Source organism: Microtus oregoni, unplaced genomic scaffold (assembly GCF_018167655.1).
Source record: "Microtus oregoni isolate MIOR12 unplaced genomic scaffold, Mior012 000000F_ref0000247, whole genome shotgun sequence".
Classification (NCBI taxonomy): domain Eukaryota; kingdom Metazoa; phylum Chordata; class Mammalia; order Rodentia; family Cricetidae; genus Microtus; species Microtus oregoni.
The window spans coordinates 31,366,056-31,382,076 of record NW_024543059.1 but is presented as its reverse complement, the minus strand read 5'-3'; the positions used below and the strand labels follow the sequence as shown (position 1 = coordinate 31,382,076).

Below are 16,021 nucleotides of genomic sequence, written 5' to 3'. Positions count from 1 at the left end.
GGATACACACAAGACACCAAGGGCAAGCTCTTTTTAATATTGCATGCACCTGCCAGGGCACTGTCCTAGCGATCAGCAGTCCAATTCCAGTGCACTGGGCATCCCCGAGTGATAAAGAGAGCCTGAGTGGAGTGTACCATGCCACGGGTAAAGAAAGCAGAATTTCACATCTGGTTTTATGGAAAGGAAAGGTATATGGCAGAATGTGGGGTGCAGACACAGGGCGCTGCCTTTGGGAATAGCTTCATACAGTTCCTCAGCATTTCATAAGAGAGGCTGTGTTTCAGCCTGCATTCTGACATCAATTTAAAAACATTGCCCAGTTTTGTTACTCGTCTAAAGTAAACAAGCAAGAAGAATCGAGAGGATAGTAGTTTCGCATCCTACTGTATTTTGAATGGCATTTCTTGTCTTCCAGTGCTATAGAGAAACAAAATTGACCGTTTCAAAGGCACTAGACCTTGTAATTAGACATTTATCTATCTTTATCGTTATCCCTGTTTCTCGCTTCCATTTAGAAGCCTGCTTGACCTCTCAGCCGCTCTCAGCTGCGTGAGGTTTTTGGAAAAGCACCCATCCCAGCATGTGTAAGCATTGCTAAGAACATTGGCTTCTTTTCTGTAAGAAGGCATTTTCCCCCTCTCTCTGATCTATGACATCATAAGCACATGTGTTGGGGCATCTGTAGCACCCTTGTTAAGCTATGGGTTTGGGTTTCAGAAGTCTCCAACATGCCAATGCTCTGTCTACGCAGTCAGAACACCGCTACCCCCTCGTAGGCAAGCTCCCAGCTGGAGTGTGCACCAGGAACCTCTCCAGGACAATGCTTCCATGATCATAGGAATCCGGCAGTCTGGTACCCAAGCCCCAACGCCTGCTTTGTATTACCCACTGATGAACAATCCAGATGGTCTAATAACCTACACTTGGCACACAGCATCCTTCCCATCTTTAAGGAGACACACAGCATCCTTCCCATTGCTAGGGAGACATACCCTTGTCCAGACAGCCTCTCTTCCCATAGACCCATGGCACGCCCACCTCTGCTCCTTACCAGTTAACCATCAGGACGGCATCGTTCTCGGCAAAAAATGGAAGATCCCCACTTGCTTCCCACACAGCCAGGCAAATCCACAGCAGGCAATGGGACATTGCCCAGGAAGTCTGGTTTAGAAAAACAGAGGACGCTGGTCTCTCTGCTGTGTGGCAGAAAGAATGTACTTCTTCTGTGACCTTGTGTGGTTGTTCCTCCGTCTCTACCTGGGCCGAGAAAGCATTAGGCCTTGGCAGAGAGTAGCTGTCCTGCCTCCATTGGAACTCTCCAGCAGGGCTCTGGATGCCTGGATTCTATCTGCAAGGCTAAATCCTCAGGTCCTGATTGCTATGAAGCGGTGAGGGGGGCAGGGAACATGACACAGATTGATGGGGGATTAGTGAAACACACAAATCTGATTTTCTCTGAAAAAGCAGGCACCAGCAAGGTCCCTTTAGGGTTCACAAGATTTGCTTATGAAATGACCTTTAAGAAAGCCAGGCAGCCAGTCCCACAAAAACCCAAAGCTAAACAATCACAGCATATATGCAGAAGACCTAGCACAGACCCTTGCTGGCTCCATGGTTGCTGCTTTAGTCTCTGTGAGCCCCTATGAGCCCCACTTAGTTGATTCAGCCAGCCTTGATATGAAGGTTTGTGCCTAGTCATATTGCATCTTGCTATGCCACGTTCCACTGATATCCCTGGGTGGCCTGGTCTTTTCTGAAGGAAAATGGAGAAGCAGTGGATCTGGGGAGAGATGGGAGGTGTGTGTGTGTAGGAAGAGTGGGAGGGATGGAAGGAGGGGAGGTGGTGGTTGGGATGTATTGTATGAGACAATGGATGGATAGATGATAGATAGATAGATAGATAGATAGATAGATAGATAGATAGAACAAATCAAAGTCAGGCAGATTGCATGGTGCCCAATCCCAAATGATACATCTCCAAAGCAACCCCCTCCCTCAGGGGAAATCATGGAAGAGGAAGCAGAAAGATTGCAAGACCCGCAAGTCCAGGACACTTGCTCTGATGTGCAAGTGTGTTCTATAGATGATGGGGAAGTTGCACTGACCAACTCTCCACACTATTGATTGCCTGAATAAGATCAGCATATGATGATAACACCAATTGGCATAACAACGGGGGCAGGGAAACTTCCATCCCGAGATGAAGAGCTCCAGGTGGTCAAAGGGTGTTGAGAGAGGGAGGGTCAGTTCCTCCAGAGGGGAGGTCCTAGATGGGTTGTCCAATCCCATTGATCAGTCCTCAACACACACACACACACACACACACACACACACACACACACACCTATCTATCATCTATCTATCTATCATCTATCATCTATCTGTCTATGACAATGCTAAACAGGCACAATAAATTGTACATATGCATTTGCATATACATTTATGTTCATACTGTAACAAAAGTAATTAAATATGATATCCTGAATTTAGGATGAGGACGTGGGAGGAGGGGGCTAAAAATGAGACAGTGCTCTTGAATGAAGTCCTCAAAGACATTATTACACACACAACAAAAGTGGAATCTACAAAACCCCTGACACCCCCTGCTACCAGCTACCTAGACAAATAACCCAATTAAGCACTGGCTTGATTGAAGGCAGATGAAGGAAGCATTGTGGACGCCTCTGGGGAGGACAGTAACCCTGGCCCAGGGGGAGAACTGATCTGCATGATCTCCATGTATGTCTGCAGGCGAATACACAATCATGACTGCCCATTTCCACTTGAAGAGGAAGATCGGGTACTTTGTCATCCAGACCTACCTTCCCTGCATCATGACGGTCATCTTATCCCAGGTGTCCTTTTGGCTAAATCGAGAGTCTGTCCCAGCTAGGACGGTTTTTGGTGAGTACCCACAAATCAGGCCTTGATGTTGGTCTGAACAGAAACTAACGCTGCAGCTGCATTTGAACTGTGTGTGTTAAAGCGATGGTCCTTACTAGGTAGCATCGTAGGAAAGGAATCAGGACATGATAATGGGCTCATCAGGGCAGACGGGTTTACTCAGGAAAACCTGAGAAAGGCTCACCCCATGCACATAGTGAGAGCGCCTGGGGGGTCTTTTATTGGGTTAGGAGGAGGAAGAGGAAGCAAGGGCTATGTGGGATGGCAGCTGGCTAAGCTCTTCTTCTGCAACATAGTTTTATGTTAGTTAGGTTGTGTCTCAAGAGCTTAGGGTGTTCTGCACAGCACGCTGCGGTTCTCAGCTCTTCACAACATCTGTTTGTCAGGGCACTGTGTGCTTGTTCTGCAAGCCAGGTGTTCAGGTTTAAAATGCTGGTGCGATTATTGTACCATTTCCCATCTTGGCACTGTGCAGGGGAGCTGGGGCTTTTAGATGATGGAGCTAGTGTAAGTCAGATCATTAGAGCTATGGCCCTGAAGAGGACTGTGGGACTCTAGTCTCTTTGCTTCTTGGCCACCACGAAGTGAGACACTGGACCAGTCCATGTTCCTGCCATGACTCCTGTTCTCCCTCAGCCTCCAAATCAGCAGAACCAACTGACTGATCATGACCTAAAACCCCCAAAATGCAAACCAAAGCAAACGTTTCTTCTTTTTAAGTTAATTATCTCAGGTATTTTGTAAGAGTGATGGGAAGCTAACTATTATCGTGACCACATTAATATCATGCCTGTCCACTGTGACCTGGGAAGCAAACTGAGCAATTAGTTTAAATTTTAAGATTAAGAAATGAGATTTCTCTTTGAATGAGAGTTTAGGGAATGATACTTGTTCTGCTTGATAATTATTTCCATTTTAGAAGATGCTTTGAAGATGTGAAATTATAAGCATGCCCCGTCCCCTTTCTTGTTCCTACCTCCCTTCCACTGGAGATCAAATCCAGATCCTCACGAACAGTAGGGAAGTAGGTTTACACCTCAACTACACTCCTAGGCTGGGCACAGTGGTATTTTCCCAAGCAGATGATTTGTATATGAATTTTTCACGCGGTTCCCTTTGAAACGTGCACCAGTCATTCCATTGTAAGAACACTAGGACGTCCCCCAGAGGGTAGATGGAAACCCACTTCCAGCCATCAGTGTCTGCAGGCACCACATTCTCAGTCTCAGCCAACCACAGGTGGAAAACATTCAAAATGCCACCACAGCTGTACTAAACGTGTACAAACTGTCTCACTATTGTTTCTCAAAAATAGAGTGCAGCGAGTCTTTACCTGATGATAACATTAAATAAGTTATTGTGAGGCCTCGAGATATGGCTCACTCTACGTCAGAGACTGCCTGAACCATGGCAGACACTGAGCCATTCTCTATGAGGCTCACGTGTGTATGGGCTTGGGAACCTGACGTGGTGGTCCCCGAACCTGTCCTCAACAGATACCAATGGTAACTAGTGAATGACTTTTCCTGGGAGGCATGAGAAACGTCTGTCTATCCCAGGCGATACACCAGTGACAGACTCAAGAAATGATTCCACCCAAAGCTTTCTTGGTGAGCCAGTGAGTTTCTCTCATCAGGGTAACTTATAGGTTCACAGGTGCGAGTTTCCGTGCAGAAGCGAGCTGATGACACATGAGAGCTGATCCCCTGTCAGCAGGCAGCCAGGTCCGTCATGAGCCCACTCTTCCCTGGCAATTGTCCTCTGCTTATATAACCTGGAGTAAGGGCCTTATAACCTCTAAGCTTCCCGAGACTTGTAATCTGAGGCAAATCCCTGAGACTTATGGGCCTCCCGGATATAAATGTTTCGATTCAGAGGAAATAGCTATGGAAAAATGATACTACCGAAGAACAATCTAGAAAACTGTCATTCTGTGTCCCTCAGATATTAGATGCAGCAGGATCTCTTAGGAGATTCTTTGCCATAGTGGTGGTTTGACTCTCTCACCTTGAAGCTCACTGCACTGGTCATCTCTTTGTTATTGTAGCATAGTTGCTAATCTTAAAAAATTACTGATCACTAAAGTAACTCTACTAACCTTAAAAGAAGAAAGAGTTGTTTGAGGTCAGTTTTAGCCGATTTTAGTCCATGGTCATTGTCTCTGTTGATTCTGGTCCTGTGGCAAGGAAACATCTTTACCTCATGGCTAGTGTGTGTGTGTGTGTGTGTGTGTGTGTGTGTGTGTGTGTGTGTGGTGTGATGGAAACAGAGACAATGAGAGTCAGAACCAGAGTCAAAGGCACAGACATTGTCTTAGGTTTTGTACTGCTGTGTAGAGACACCATGACCACAGCAATTCTTCTAGAGGAAACATTTCATTGGATGGCTTGCTGACAGTTCACAGGTTCAGTCCATTATCATCATGGTGGGATGAGACATGGCAGCATGCAGGCTGGAGAGGGAGCTGAGAGTCCAACATCTTGCAGGCACTGGGCATGGCTTGTATATATGAGCCCTCAAAACCCACCCCTACAGGGACATACCTTCCCCAACAATGGCACACTTACACCTCCTAATAGTGCCACTCCCTACAAGCTCAGGAGGCCAGTTGCATTCAAACTACAACAGACATAGCGAAGCTGGAAGACAAAGAGACAGAGAAAAACAGAAGCTGGACCCCACTGTCCCTTTTTAGATCATGACCCACCCCATGACTGGAAGACTATCTGCTACTCTCTACCACCTGGGGTTGGGGACCTAACCTTTAACACTAGGGGGTCTTTGGACTGAGACTTGTCTAAGCCTCCCATTTAAGAAGGCATAGGACAGGCAATTTTGCAGGTTAGCTGTGACAACAGAGTCTCCTACCTTTGTGTGCAGTGAAGTACAGTTCACACACTAGCTCCTACATCTAGACTTTTCCTTCCACAGTAGAAAGGTGTTTGCATGCACCTTATCCTGATGGTACATGAGAAGACCAAGGGCCCTGGGAACCCCCTGCTCATCACTCCACTCCTGGCTGTCACCTGCCTTACCACAGCTTAACTTAGAAAATGCAATCAACATGTAGAGATTGGCTCATGTCCAGGAGGCAGTCACTCACTAAGGTGATGGGCTTAATAAACTCTTTAGTGGACATGTCTTACTGAGACTGGGGAAAGTGTGAACAAACCTGCCTGTAATAGTCTGTTTACGTCCTCTTAGAGATTCCCAGCACATGTTCAAACATTAAGCGGCCCAAGAAGAGGTCTGTTTGAGCCTCTACAGAGAACTGTTTCCTCAGCATAAGCCATTAGCTGAGTTGCTAAGAAAAATTAAGATGTCAAATCAGGATGCCTCCCCAGGCATTAATTCCATATAGCTTCCATGTCCTGTGCATTGTAGGTCTCCTACCTGCTGGCCCACCATCGGCTCGGTTGCTTTGTAGTAATAGTTCCACGGGACATCTGTAGAAAGTTCTAGCACTGGCTGGCTTAGAAACATAGCTCTGTTGTCTCTGGGTCCTGGATGTTAGGAACCCAAGGTCAAGATGCTGGCAGGGTTGGTTCATACTGAGACTTGAAGGAGTCTCTTTTAGTTGTTCTTTTTTTTTTTTCTCTCTTTGCGGGCCTACCACCCAGCTCTCAAATAAATACATGGAGACTTATTCTTAGTTATGAATGCCTGGCCTTAGCTTGACTTGTTTCTAGCCAGCTTTGCTTAACTTAAAGTATCCCATCTACCTTTTGCCTCAGGGCCTTTACTTTTCTCTATTCTATATGTCTTTTTTTATGTCTTACTCCAATGCCGGCTGGGTGGCTGACCCCTGAAGTCCTCTCCTTTTTCTTTCTCTCCCTCTTCTTCTCCTTCTATTTCTTCTCTTGGCCTGCCAGCCCCACCTATCCTTCTCCAGCCTCGCTAGTGGCCATTCAGCTCTTCAGTAGCTCAATCAGGTGTTTTAGGCAGGCAAAGTAACACAGCTTCACAGAGCTAAACAAATGTAGCATAAAAGAATGCAACACATCTTTGCATCACTAAACAAATGTTCCCCGGCATAAAAGAATATAGCGCATCTTTACTTAATATTCAGCAACAGTCTGTGATCCAGGAGTCTGCTCTGGCTTTTGACAGGCCTAGGGTTTGTGCTGGAGCACTGCCAGTGTTTGCGCTGGGTGCATGCTTGGCCAGAATTTCCTCATTTAAAGGAAAATGACATCGGCTCTCTGCTGAAGTCATTGCTCCTTCAGAGTCTAGTTTTCTTACAAGCTCACAGTCCTAGGTAGTTGAGATTTGGACTTCAGTGTGCCAATTTGAAGGGCAACGCAGTTTGGCTCATACAGGTCCGTTCCAGCCACATCCCATGCATGGGTCCATATCACAGAAGTGTGGAAGAAGAGAGACTGTCTAGATTGTAAGAGTCCCCAGTCCTGACTCTAGCTATCGGCTGTTTCTTCGCAAGGTGGGAATGAAGGTACACAAAGTGCCTGTAAAATTTCAACTGTTCCTGCATGGTGGGTAGAGTACCCTTAGAAGCTTAGGTAAGAGACTGGCACTTGGCTGGTCACACTGATCTCCCCCATTAAAAAGTCAAGCAACCTGGATTTTCAATGAAGCCACCACAGTGTCTCTCTAGAACCACAGCAGGCTCAAGCAGATACGGTCACTGCTTTGAAGGAGTGAAGCTCCCATCCCAAGGCAGTGATACTCAGGTATCACCGACATCTCTGGGCAGTCATTGTATAAGAAAGAAACACAATGCATCATCCCGTCGCAGGCCCCTGCTTTCAGGGTATACAGGAAATCTCTAAGAAGCACACGGAGTCCTGGGTGAAAGGCGAGCTCACTTTTCCAGTATTCTTGCGTGAGTCCCACAGAGACAGAACACTCATCTAAAACGTCTTTGCCAGTATCAATGATTTCCCACACCTATTCATATAAAAGAACATAGTTATAAAGAACTCAGACCAAAACCCATGCCCTCCTCAATTTGTATCATAGAGGAAGGGGACAGCAGGAGCAATTAGTAAAGTAACGTTCTCACTGCAGAAAAGGCGATTCTCGCGGGTGCATTCAGGGGAAAAGGAGTCAGCTGAGGCTAAGGAAAGAGGCCTTGTGTTCTGTTGTGTTCAGGGAGGGAGTTCCGGGAAAGACCACTGGTCTCTGTTCCCACGTTGTCTTCTGCCCTCTCCCCCGCGTCCCGCTCTGAGCAGGAGTGACCACAGTGCTGACCATGACGACACTCAGCATCAGTGCCCGGAACTCGCTGCCCAAGGTGGCCTATGCCACGGCCATGGACTGGTTCATCGCTGTCTGCTATGCATTTGTCTTCTCTGCTCTGATTGAATTTGCCACAGTCAACTACTTTACCAAGAGAGGATGGGCCTGGGATGGCAAGAAGGCCCTGGAAGCCGCCAAAATCAAGGTAACAGACGGCTTATTACCCTCCCCTTTTTTTTCGGGTTCCATTGACAAAGGAAGTGGGCCTAATTTGAGGTCCAAATGACCAACAAGGGGTTTCCTTTCCCAGCTCTCCCCGCAGAATGATCTTTCCACTCGGCTGCAAAGCTTTTACAGGTTCTTACAGATGGTCTAATTTATTTGCAATCAATTTCATCCAAGCCAAATGTCTGGTGTTCAGTGAATGATTCCAACTTACTTCTTATATTCAAACTGCTTATTTTTGTACAAACAGTCCTGTCTCCCTAGGGATGACGTGTCAGGGTGTGAGCCTCAGGCCACGTGGTCTTTAGTCACTGGGCCTTGCACTACATCCTCTGTGAGGCAGCCATCCCGTCTCGGAAAGGATGGAGAGCTTAATGAAAGTTGTCCATCAGCCGAAAGACCCAGCGCTCCAAGGAAATGATCTGGCCCACTCAGGCAGGCAGTGGTGTGAAGCGTCCCACAGTCAAATGGTCATCACACATGACTTTGCCCAAATCTAAAGAACAGTTGAGAAGAAAGAGCAGCATAAGGAAACCACCAATGATAACCTGCTAATCAGACCATGCACATATCTGATATTAAAGCAAGTTCTTTGTACTGAGAGAAGAGGGAGGGCAGTATCTTCATGGGAATTTCGAAAGGAAATCTTATCCTTTCTTCTGGGAAATGATCCTGAAAGGAATTCAGACAGGATTATGCATGGATAGAATTAGAAGTCCTGAACCGCACCGGCTGGTAGACCTGGGCACTTCCATCCCACAGGAATCTGGTTCTACCCCATCTTCAGTTCTTGCTTGTCTGGGATTGTTGTCTAGGATTGGATATTATATTTTTTTCCTGAAAGAAAAAAAGTCCGTAAGTTCTGACTTTACCATGAACTCTTGTCTTTTCTGAGTACAATATTCCACTCCCCATGCCCTGTGCTATTAAAAGCCATACCTCAAATTCCACTGGCTGTGGCTGTGTAAGAGGACAGGGATGCAGGAACTGGGAGACAGGAGGGAGATGCTGACAACAGAAGCCTTGCTTGGAGGTGTACCACCGTTCCTAAGTGGAAGTTCATGAAAATATGCTAACCAACACCGAACTTTTTCATCCAAGCTCCCTTTATGTCTGAATGTCACGCTTGATGTCTCACTTGCCGCCATGCCTACTCTTCTTCACGGGGCCTCTTTGGGTTTGTTTTCAGGGTCTGGGAAGACACAAATGGCTTAGCTGTTGTGGCTGATTGTGGGGAGCTGGGAACCATTTGTAGAGACAGGGCATCCTCAGACTTTGAGACTTATCAAGAGTAGCCAAGGTATCAAGAAGGCTCTTTGTTGGGAAGAAACATGAATAATGTGGAAAGCTAGGTCTAACCAAGCTACCTCGTGTTACTAAAGTAAAGGCTTGCCGGCTTCCTTAACTTTTAAGGGCCACATGGTGATGAAGTGGAGTTGGTCAAATCTGAGTGGAAACACTCTTGAGATGCCATTGCACAAGATTAAGACCCCCCTGAGTCTAGGTGGCCTGTGAGGTCTTGGGCTGATAGCAAGACCTAGTATGCTGTTAGGTCCAGCTCTGATACGACCAATCCAGGTTCCGTGTGACTTGTCTGTTGGTCTTTGTGAGGGCCTGGATGGGGTAAGCGAAGGCAACATGGGTTGGCTAATCCGACACACACGCATTGGTCAGCCCTATGGAACTTCAAGTTGATGAGTTTTTCGCCAGTGATGAGCCCTACCCCGGTGCTGGGAAGGCTCTTTGTGTTGAGGTATTGTGCCATCGGGCAGGTCAGCACACTCTGTGACCCAGGGACCGAGTAAGAATGAGCACACCCTAGTGGTGTTCCCATGAGGTGGTTATCACAAGAAGTAGATAACACTGTCAGAAAAAGGGCTCTGTTCTCCACTGCTTCCTATCCCCCAAGAAAGGAGGAAGGAGTGGGATGAGGCAGAAGATGATGATGCTTGCACAGTGTGATGATAGTCTGTGTACAGGCTTCAGCAGAGCCTCAAATGGCCCATAGTTAAGCCCTGAAGCAAGCAATGGCAGGGAACTGATGCTCCTGCCTCATTAGTTGACGTATGGGCATTAAGTGACATTTTTCCTGGGGAGACCTGAAAAAGCATCACTAACTCCAGATAGGGAAACAATCACAGAACAAAGTGCACATAGCTCTGAATCCAACACAGTGAGCGAAGGGGATTTCCTGGGGTAAAAGAACATGGGTGGGGAGTGACTTTCAGGAACACAGCTGGCTCAGAGGCAGCTGAACTGTCAAAGTCCATGGGAGACAGCTTACGAAAACTGGAAAGTTAGAGCACACTGCACAGCCTGCAGATAGCCCAACAGCTCAGGAATTGTCTCCAGTTGGTTTAGGTGGCTGGAGTCTTCCAAGCAGCCTGGCTGGTGTCTGCTGCTTGTAGGTTGTCCATATGGTTTGAGTTTACGAGGCAGCTTGTCTTGACTGATAGTGACTCTTAGCAAACTTTTTTTTAAAATTTTGTTTTTACATCCCAACCGAAGTTTCCCTTCCCTTCCCTCTTCCCAGCCTCCCCTGACACCAACCAACCACTCCTCCTCCACTGTTTCTCTTCAGAGACAACTGGTATCCTATGGATATCAACCAGCCATGGTATATCAAGTTGCAGTGAGACTATGCTGAAGGAGGCAGTATGGTGAAAGGAAAGGGTCCCCAAAGCAGGCCACAGAGTCAGAGACATCCCCCGCTCTCATTGTTAGGAGCCTCACAAGAAGACCAAGTTGCACAACTCTAATGTGTATGCAGAGGGCCTAGGCTAATTCCATGCAGGCTCCCTGGTTGTCAGTTCAGTCTCTGTTTTCAGTTTCTGGCTATTATGAATAAGGCTGCTATGAACATAGTTTAGTGGTGGAGAATTCTTTGGGTATATGCCTAGGATTAGCATAGCTGGTACTTGAGGTAGACCAATTCTTAATTTTCTGAGAAACCACCATATTAATTTCCAAAGTGACTGGGAAAGTTTGCATTCCCACTATCAAAGGAGGAGTGTGGCAGTGGTCCATATCCTCTCCAACATAAACTTATCACTTGGGTATTGATCTTACCCATACTGACTGGTATAAGATGGAATCTCAGAGTTGTTTTGATTTGCATTTCCCTGATGGCTAAGAATGTTGAATATTTCTTTAAGTGTTTCTTGGCCATTTGAGATTCTTCTGTTGAGAATTTTCTGATTAGTTCCATAACCCATTTGTTAATTGAATTATTTCATTAGTTGATATCTCGGTTCTTCAGTTCTTTATATGTTTTTGATATTAGACCTGTCAGATGTAGGGTTGCTGAAACTTTTTTCCCATTCTGTAGGCTGCCCTTTTGTCCTATTGATAGTGTCCTTTGCCTTACAGAAGCTTTTTAGTTCGTGAGTTCCCATTTATTAATTGTTGATCTTAATGCCTGCATGATTTGGGTTCTGTTCATGAGGTTTTCTCTTGTGCCAATGCATTCGAGACTGTTCCTACTTTCTCTACTGTCGGGTTCAGTGTATCCGGTATTATGTTCAGGTCTTTGATCCACTAGGAATAGAATTTTGTGCAGGGTGAATCTGTTTTCACTGTTCTACCTACAGACATCCAGTTAGACTGGCATCATTTGTTGAAGATGTTTTCTTTTCTCCATTGTGTAGTTTTCGTTTTTTTGTTGAAAACTTGGGTGTCCATAGGAGTGTGGATTTACACTAACAGGTTATTCAGTTTGATTCCTTTGATGAACCTGTCAGTTCTTATACCAATACCATGCACTTTGTATTAGTATTGCTCCATAGCACAGATTGAAATCAGGCATGGTGATAACTCCAGAAGTTGTTTTACCGTGAGGGATTGTTTTAGCTATCCTTGGGTTTTTGTTTTTCCATAGGAAGCTAAGTATTCATCTTTGAAGGTCTGGAAAGTATTGTGATGGAAATATAGTAAGGATTGCATTGAATCTGTAAATTGCTCTTTGTAAGATGGCCATTTTTTTTTACTATATTAATCCTATCGATCCCTGAGCATAGGAGATCTTTCCACCCTTTAATATCTCCTCCAATTTCTTTCTTCAAAAACTTTGAACTTCTTGCCATACAGTTCTTTCACTTGCTTTGTTAGAGATATACCAAGATATTTCATATTATTTGTGGCTATTGTGAAGAGTGATGTTTTCCTGATTTCTTTCTCAGTCTCCTGATAATTTATATAAAGGAGGGATACCGAATGTTTTTTAGATCATCTTGTATCAAACCACTTCACTGAAGGTGTTTATCACTGTAGGAGTTCCCTGGTAGGATTCTGGGGGTCATATATAGTATCATATCAAATGCAAATAGCAATACTTTGGCTTCTTCCTTTCCAATTTGTATACCCTTGACCTCTAGCTAAAACTTCAAGTACTTTATTGAATATGTATAGAGAGAGCGAACAGCTTTTTTTGTCCCTCATATTCATGGAATTTCTTTGAGTTTCTCTCAGTTTAATTTGATGTTGGCTATTGACTTGATACATATTGACTTTATTGTGTTTAGGTATGTTCCTTTTATTCCTGATCTTTCCAAGACCTTTGTCATGAAGGGGTTCTGGATTTTGTCAAAGGCTTTTTCAGCTTCAGTGAGATGATCATGTGGGGTTTCTTTTCAGTTTGTTTGTATGGTGGACTACATTGATAGAGTTTTGTAAGTTGAACTATCCCTGCATCTCTGGGATGAAACTCACTTTATCATGGTGTATGGTATTTTTGATGTATTCTTGGATTTGGTTTGTGTGGTAGTTTGAAAAAAAAATGACCCCCAAAGAGAGTGACACTGTCAGGAAGTGTGGCTTTGTTGGAGTAGGTGTGGCCTTGCTGAAGGAAGTGTGTCACTGTGGGGGCAGGTTTTGAGGTTTCCTATGCTCAGGATACCACAGAGTGGCTCAGTTGACTTCCTGTTACCTGCAAGATGTAGGACTCTTAGCCACTACTCTGATACCATGACTGCTTGCATACAGCCAAGCTCCCTGTTGTGATGATAATTGACCGAACCTCTGAAACTGTAAGTGAGCCACCCAAATTATAATTATAATCATTATAAGAGTTGCCATGGTCATGGTGTCTTCTCACAGAAACAGAAACCCTAAGACAGTCTGCAAGTATTTTATTGACTATTTTCGCATCGATGTTCATGAGAGTACTTGATCTATAATTCTCTTTCTTTGTTGAGTCTTTTTGTGGTTTGGATATCAGGGTGACTATGGCCTCATAAATGAATTGGGCGCTGTTCCTTCTGTTTCTACTTTGTGGAATAATTTGAGTATTGGTATTGACTCTTGTTTAAAGAACTGGTAGAATTCTGCATTTAAACTATCTGGCCCTGGACTTTTTTTGGTGTGTGTGGGGGGGAAGGCTTTGAATGATCATTTCTTTTAGATTTTTCACTGTTGTGGAGTAAAGGTTTTTGACATTATGACCTAATGATCCTTTGGGTTCCTCAGTGTCTATTGTTATATACCCCTTTTCATTTCTGATTTTGTTTATTTGGATATTTTTCTCTCTACCTTTTAGTTAGTTTGGCTAAGGGTCATCTGTCTCTCTGATTTTCTCAAAGAACCAACTCTTTGTTTCATCGATTCTTTGTATTGTTTTCTTTTTTTCTACTTTATATATTTCAACACTGAGTTTGATTGTTTCGCTCTTTCTTTCTCTCTTGGATGTGCCTGTTTTTTTTTACTCTAGAGCTTTCAGATGTGCTATTAAGTCTGTTGTCTGAGAATTCCCTACTTTCTTCCCACAGGCACTTAGTGCTAGAGCTTTCATCGTCGTAGCACCACTTCCATGTGTTTGGTCCATAAGTAGGCGCACTTTGTGCATTTATTTCCATTGAATTCTAGGAAGCCGTTAGCTTCTTTCATATTTGTTCCTTGACTCAGTGATAATTCAGTAGAGAATTGTTCAGTTCCCTGAATTTGTAGGCTTTCTATTGTTTCTATTGCTGAAATCCGACTTTAATCCATGGTGGTCTGAGCATCTGGCTTTGTGCTTGATTTTCCTCTATTCTCATCTGCACCCCCACTCTCTTGCTCTCTACCTGTTATTTTTCCACATCCTTAGTGGCTGACGTAGTCTTTATAACTTACAATGGTATGTTTTACTTAAACTTTGTTTAATGGGATGGTATTATTTTGATAATGAAATTGAAATGAACAACTTAAGCCAGCATTTTATTATGCATATTTTCAAACATAATCAGTGTTGAACATGTTTCTTTTTGGTGACCTTTTGAGACTTGCTTTGCAGCCAAATATATGATCAGCTTTGGAGAAGGTTTGATGAGGTGCTGAGAAGGCATATTCTTTTGTGTTTGGGTGAAATATTCTATAGAAATCTGTTAGGTCCAGTTGAATCATAATATATGTTAGTTCTGTTATTTATCTGTTTAGTTTCTGTCTGGAAGTCCTGTCCATTGGTGAGAGTGCAGTGTTGAAGTCTCCCACTATTAAAGTGTGGAGTTTGTATGATGTGTGATTTAATCTTTAGTAATGTTTATTTTTACAAATATGAGTACCCTTGTATTTGGGTCATAGAGGTTCAGAATTGCGATGTCATCCTGGTGGATTTTTCCTTTAATGTGTATGAAATATCATTCTGCATGTATGTCTTAGTTAGGGTTTCTATTGCTGTGAAGAGACACTGTGACCACAGCAACTCTTATAAAGGAAAACATTTAACTGAGGGGACAGCTTACAGTTTCAGAGGTGTAGTACATTATCATAATGTCGGGGAAAATGGCACCATGCAGCATGGTGCTGGAGAAGAAGTAGCTACATGTTGATATATAGGAAACAGGAAGTAGACTGAATGCCACAATCAATGAAGCTTGAGCAAAAGAGACCTCAAAACCTGCCACTACAGTGACAAACTTCCTCCAGCAAGGTTACATCTATTTCAACCTCCTAATAGTGTCACTCCCTTTGGAGGCCTTTGTTTTTCAAATCACCACAGTCTCTTTTGATTAATTTTGGTTTAAAGTCCATTTTGTTAGATATTAGGATAACTATACCAGCTTTCTAGTTATGTTCATTTGATTGGAAAATTTTGTTCGATCCTTTATTCTTTGATGTTGAGGAGTGTTTTTTTTTTTATGCAGCAAAAGGATGGATCCTGTTTTCATATGCATTCTGTTATCCTTTGTCATTTTATTGGCAAATTGAATATATTAATATTGAGAGATATTAATAACTGATTGTTAGTTCCTGTTATTAAGTTGTTGTTACTGGTAGTTGTCATGTGTGTGTGTTTTGTGTGTGTGTGGTGTATTTCCCTTCCTTGGGTTTTGCTGATGTGTGATTATCTATTAACTATGTTTGTGTGTGTATAGTTAACTTCTTTTGATGGTAGTTTTCCTTCTCATATCTTATATAGGGCTATATTTGTGAATATATATTGTTTAAATTTGATATTGTCATGAAATATTGTGTTTTCTCCATCTATGGTGACTGTAAGTTTTGCTGGGTATATTAGTCTGGGCTAGCATCTGTGGTCTCTTAGAATCAAGACGTCTGTTCAGGCCCTTCTAACTTTTAGAGTCTCCATTGAGAAGTCAGTGTTATTCTTATAGGTCTGCCTTTATATATTACTTGAGCGTTTTCTCTTGCAGCTTTTAATATTCTTTCTTTGTTCTCTGTGTTTAGTGTTTTCCTTATTATGTCATGTGGGGACTCTCTT

The 16,021-nt window shown here is 43.8% G+C and overlaps 1 protein-coding gene across 6 annotated transcripts in view; it reads left to right on the top strand.

Moving 5' to 3' along the window:
* The window catches only part of Gabra5 (gamma-aminobutyric acid type A receptor subunit alpha5), an 88,390-nt gene that overhangs the window by 67,757 nt on the left and 4,612 nt on the right, over positions 1-16,021 (top strand). For all 6 annotated transcript variants that reach the window (XM_041655550.1, XM_041655561.1, XM_041655522.1 and 3 more), the window contains 2 exons: positions 2,755-2,907; positions 8,097-8,308. In XM_041655550.1, coding sequence (XP_041511484.1) covers positions 2,755-2,907; positions 8,097-8,308 — 365 coding nt within the window. The remainder of the gene's footprint in view (positions 1-2,754; positions 2,908-8,096; positions 8,309-16,021) is intronic.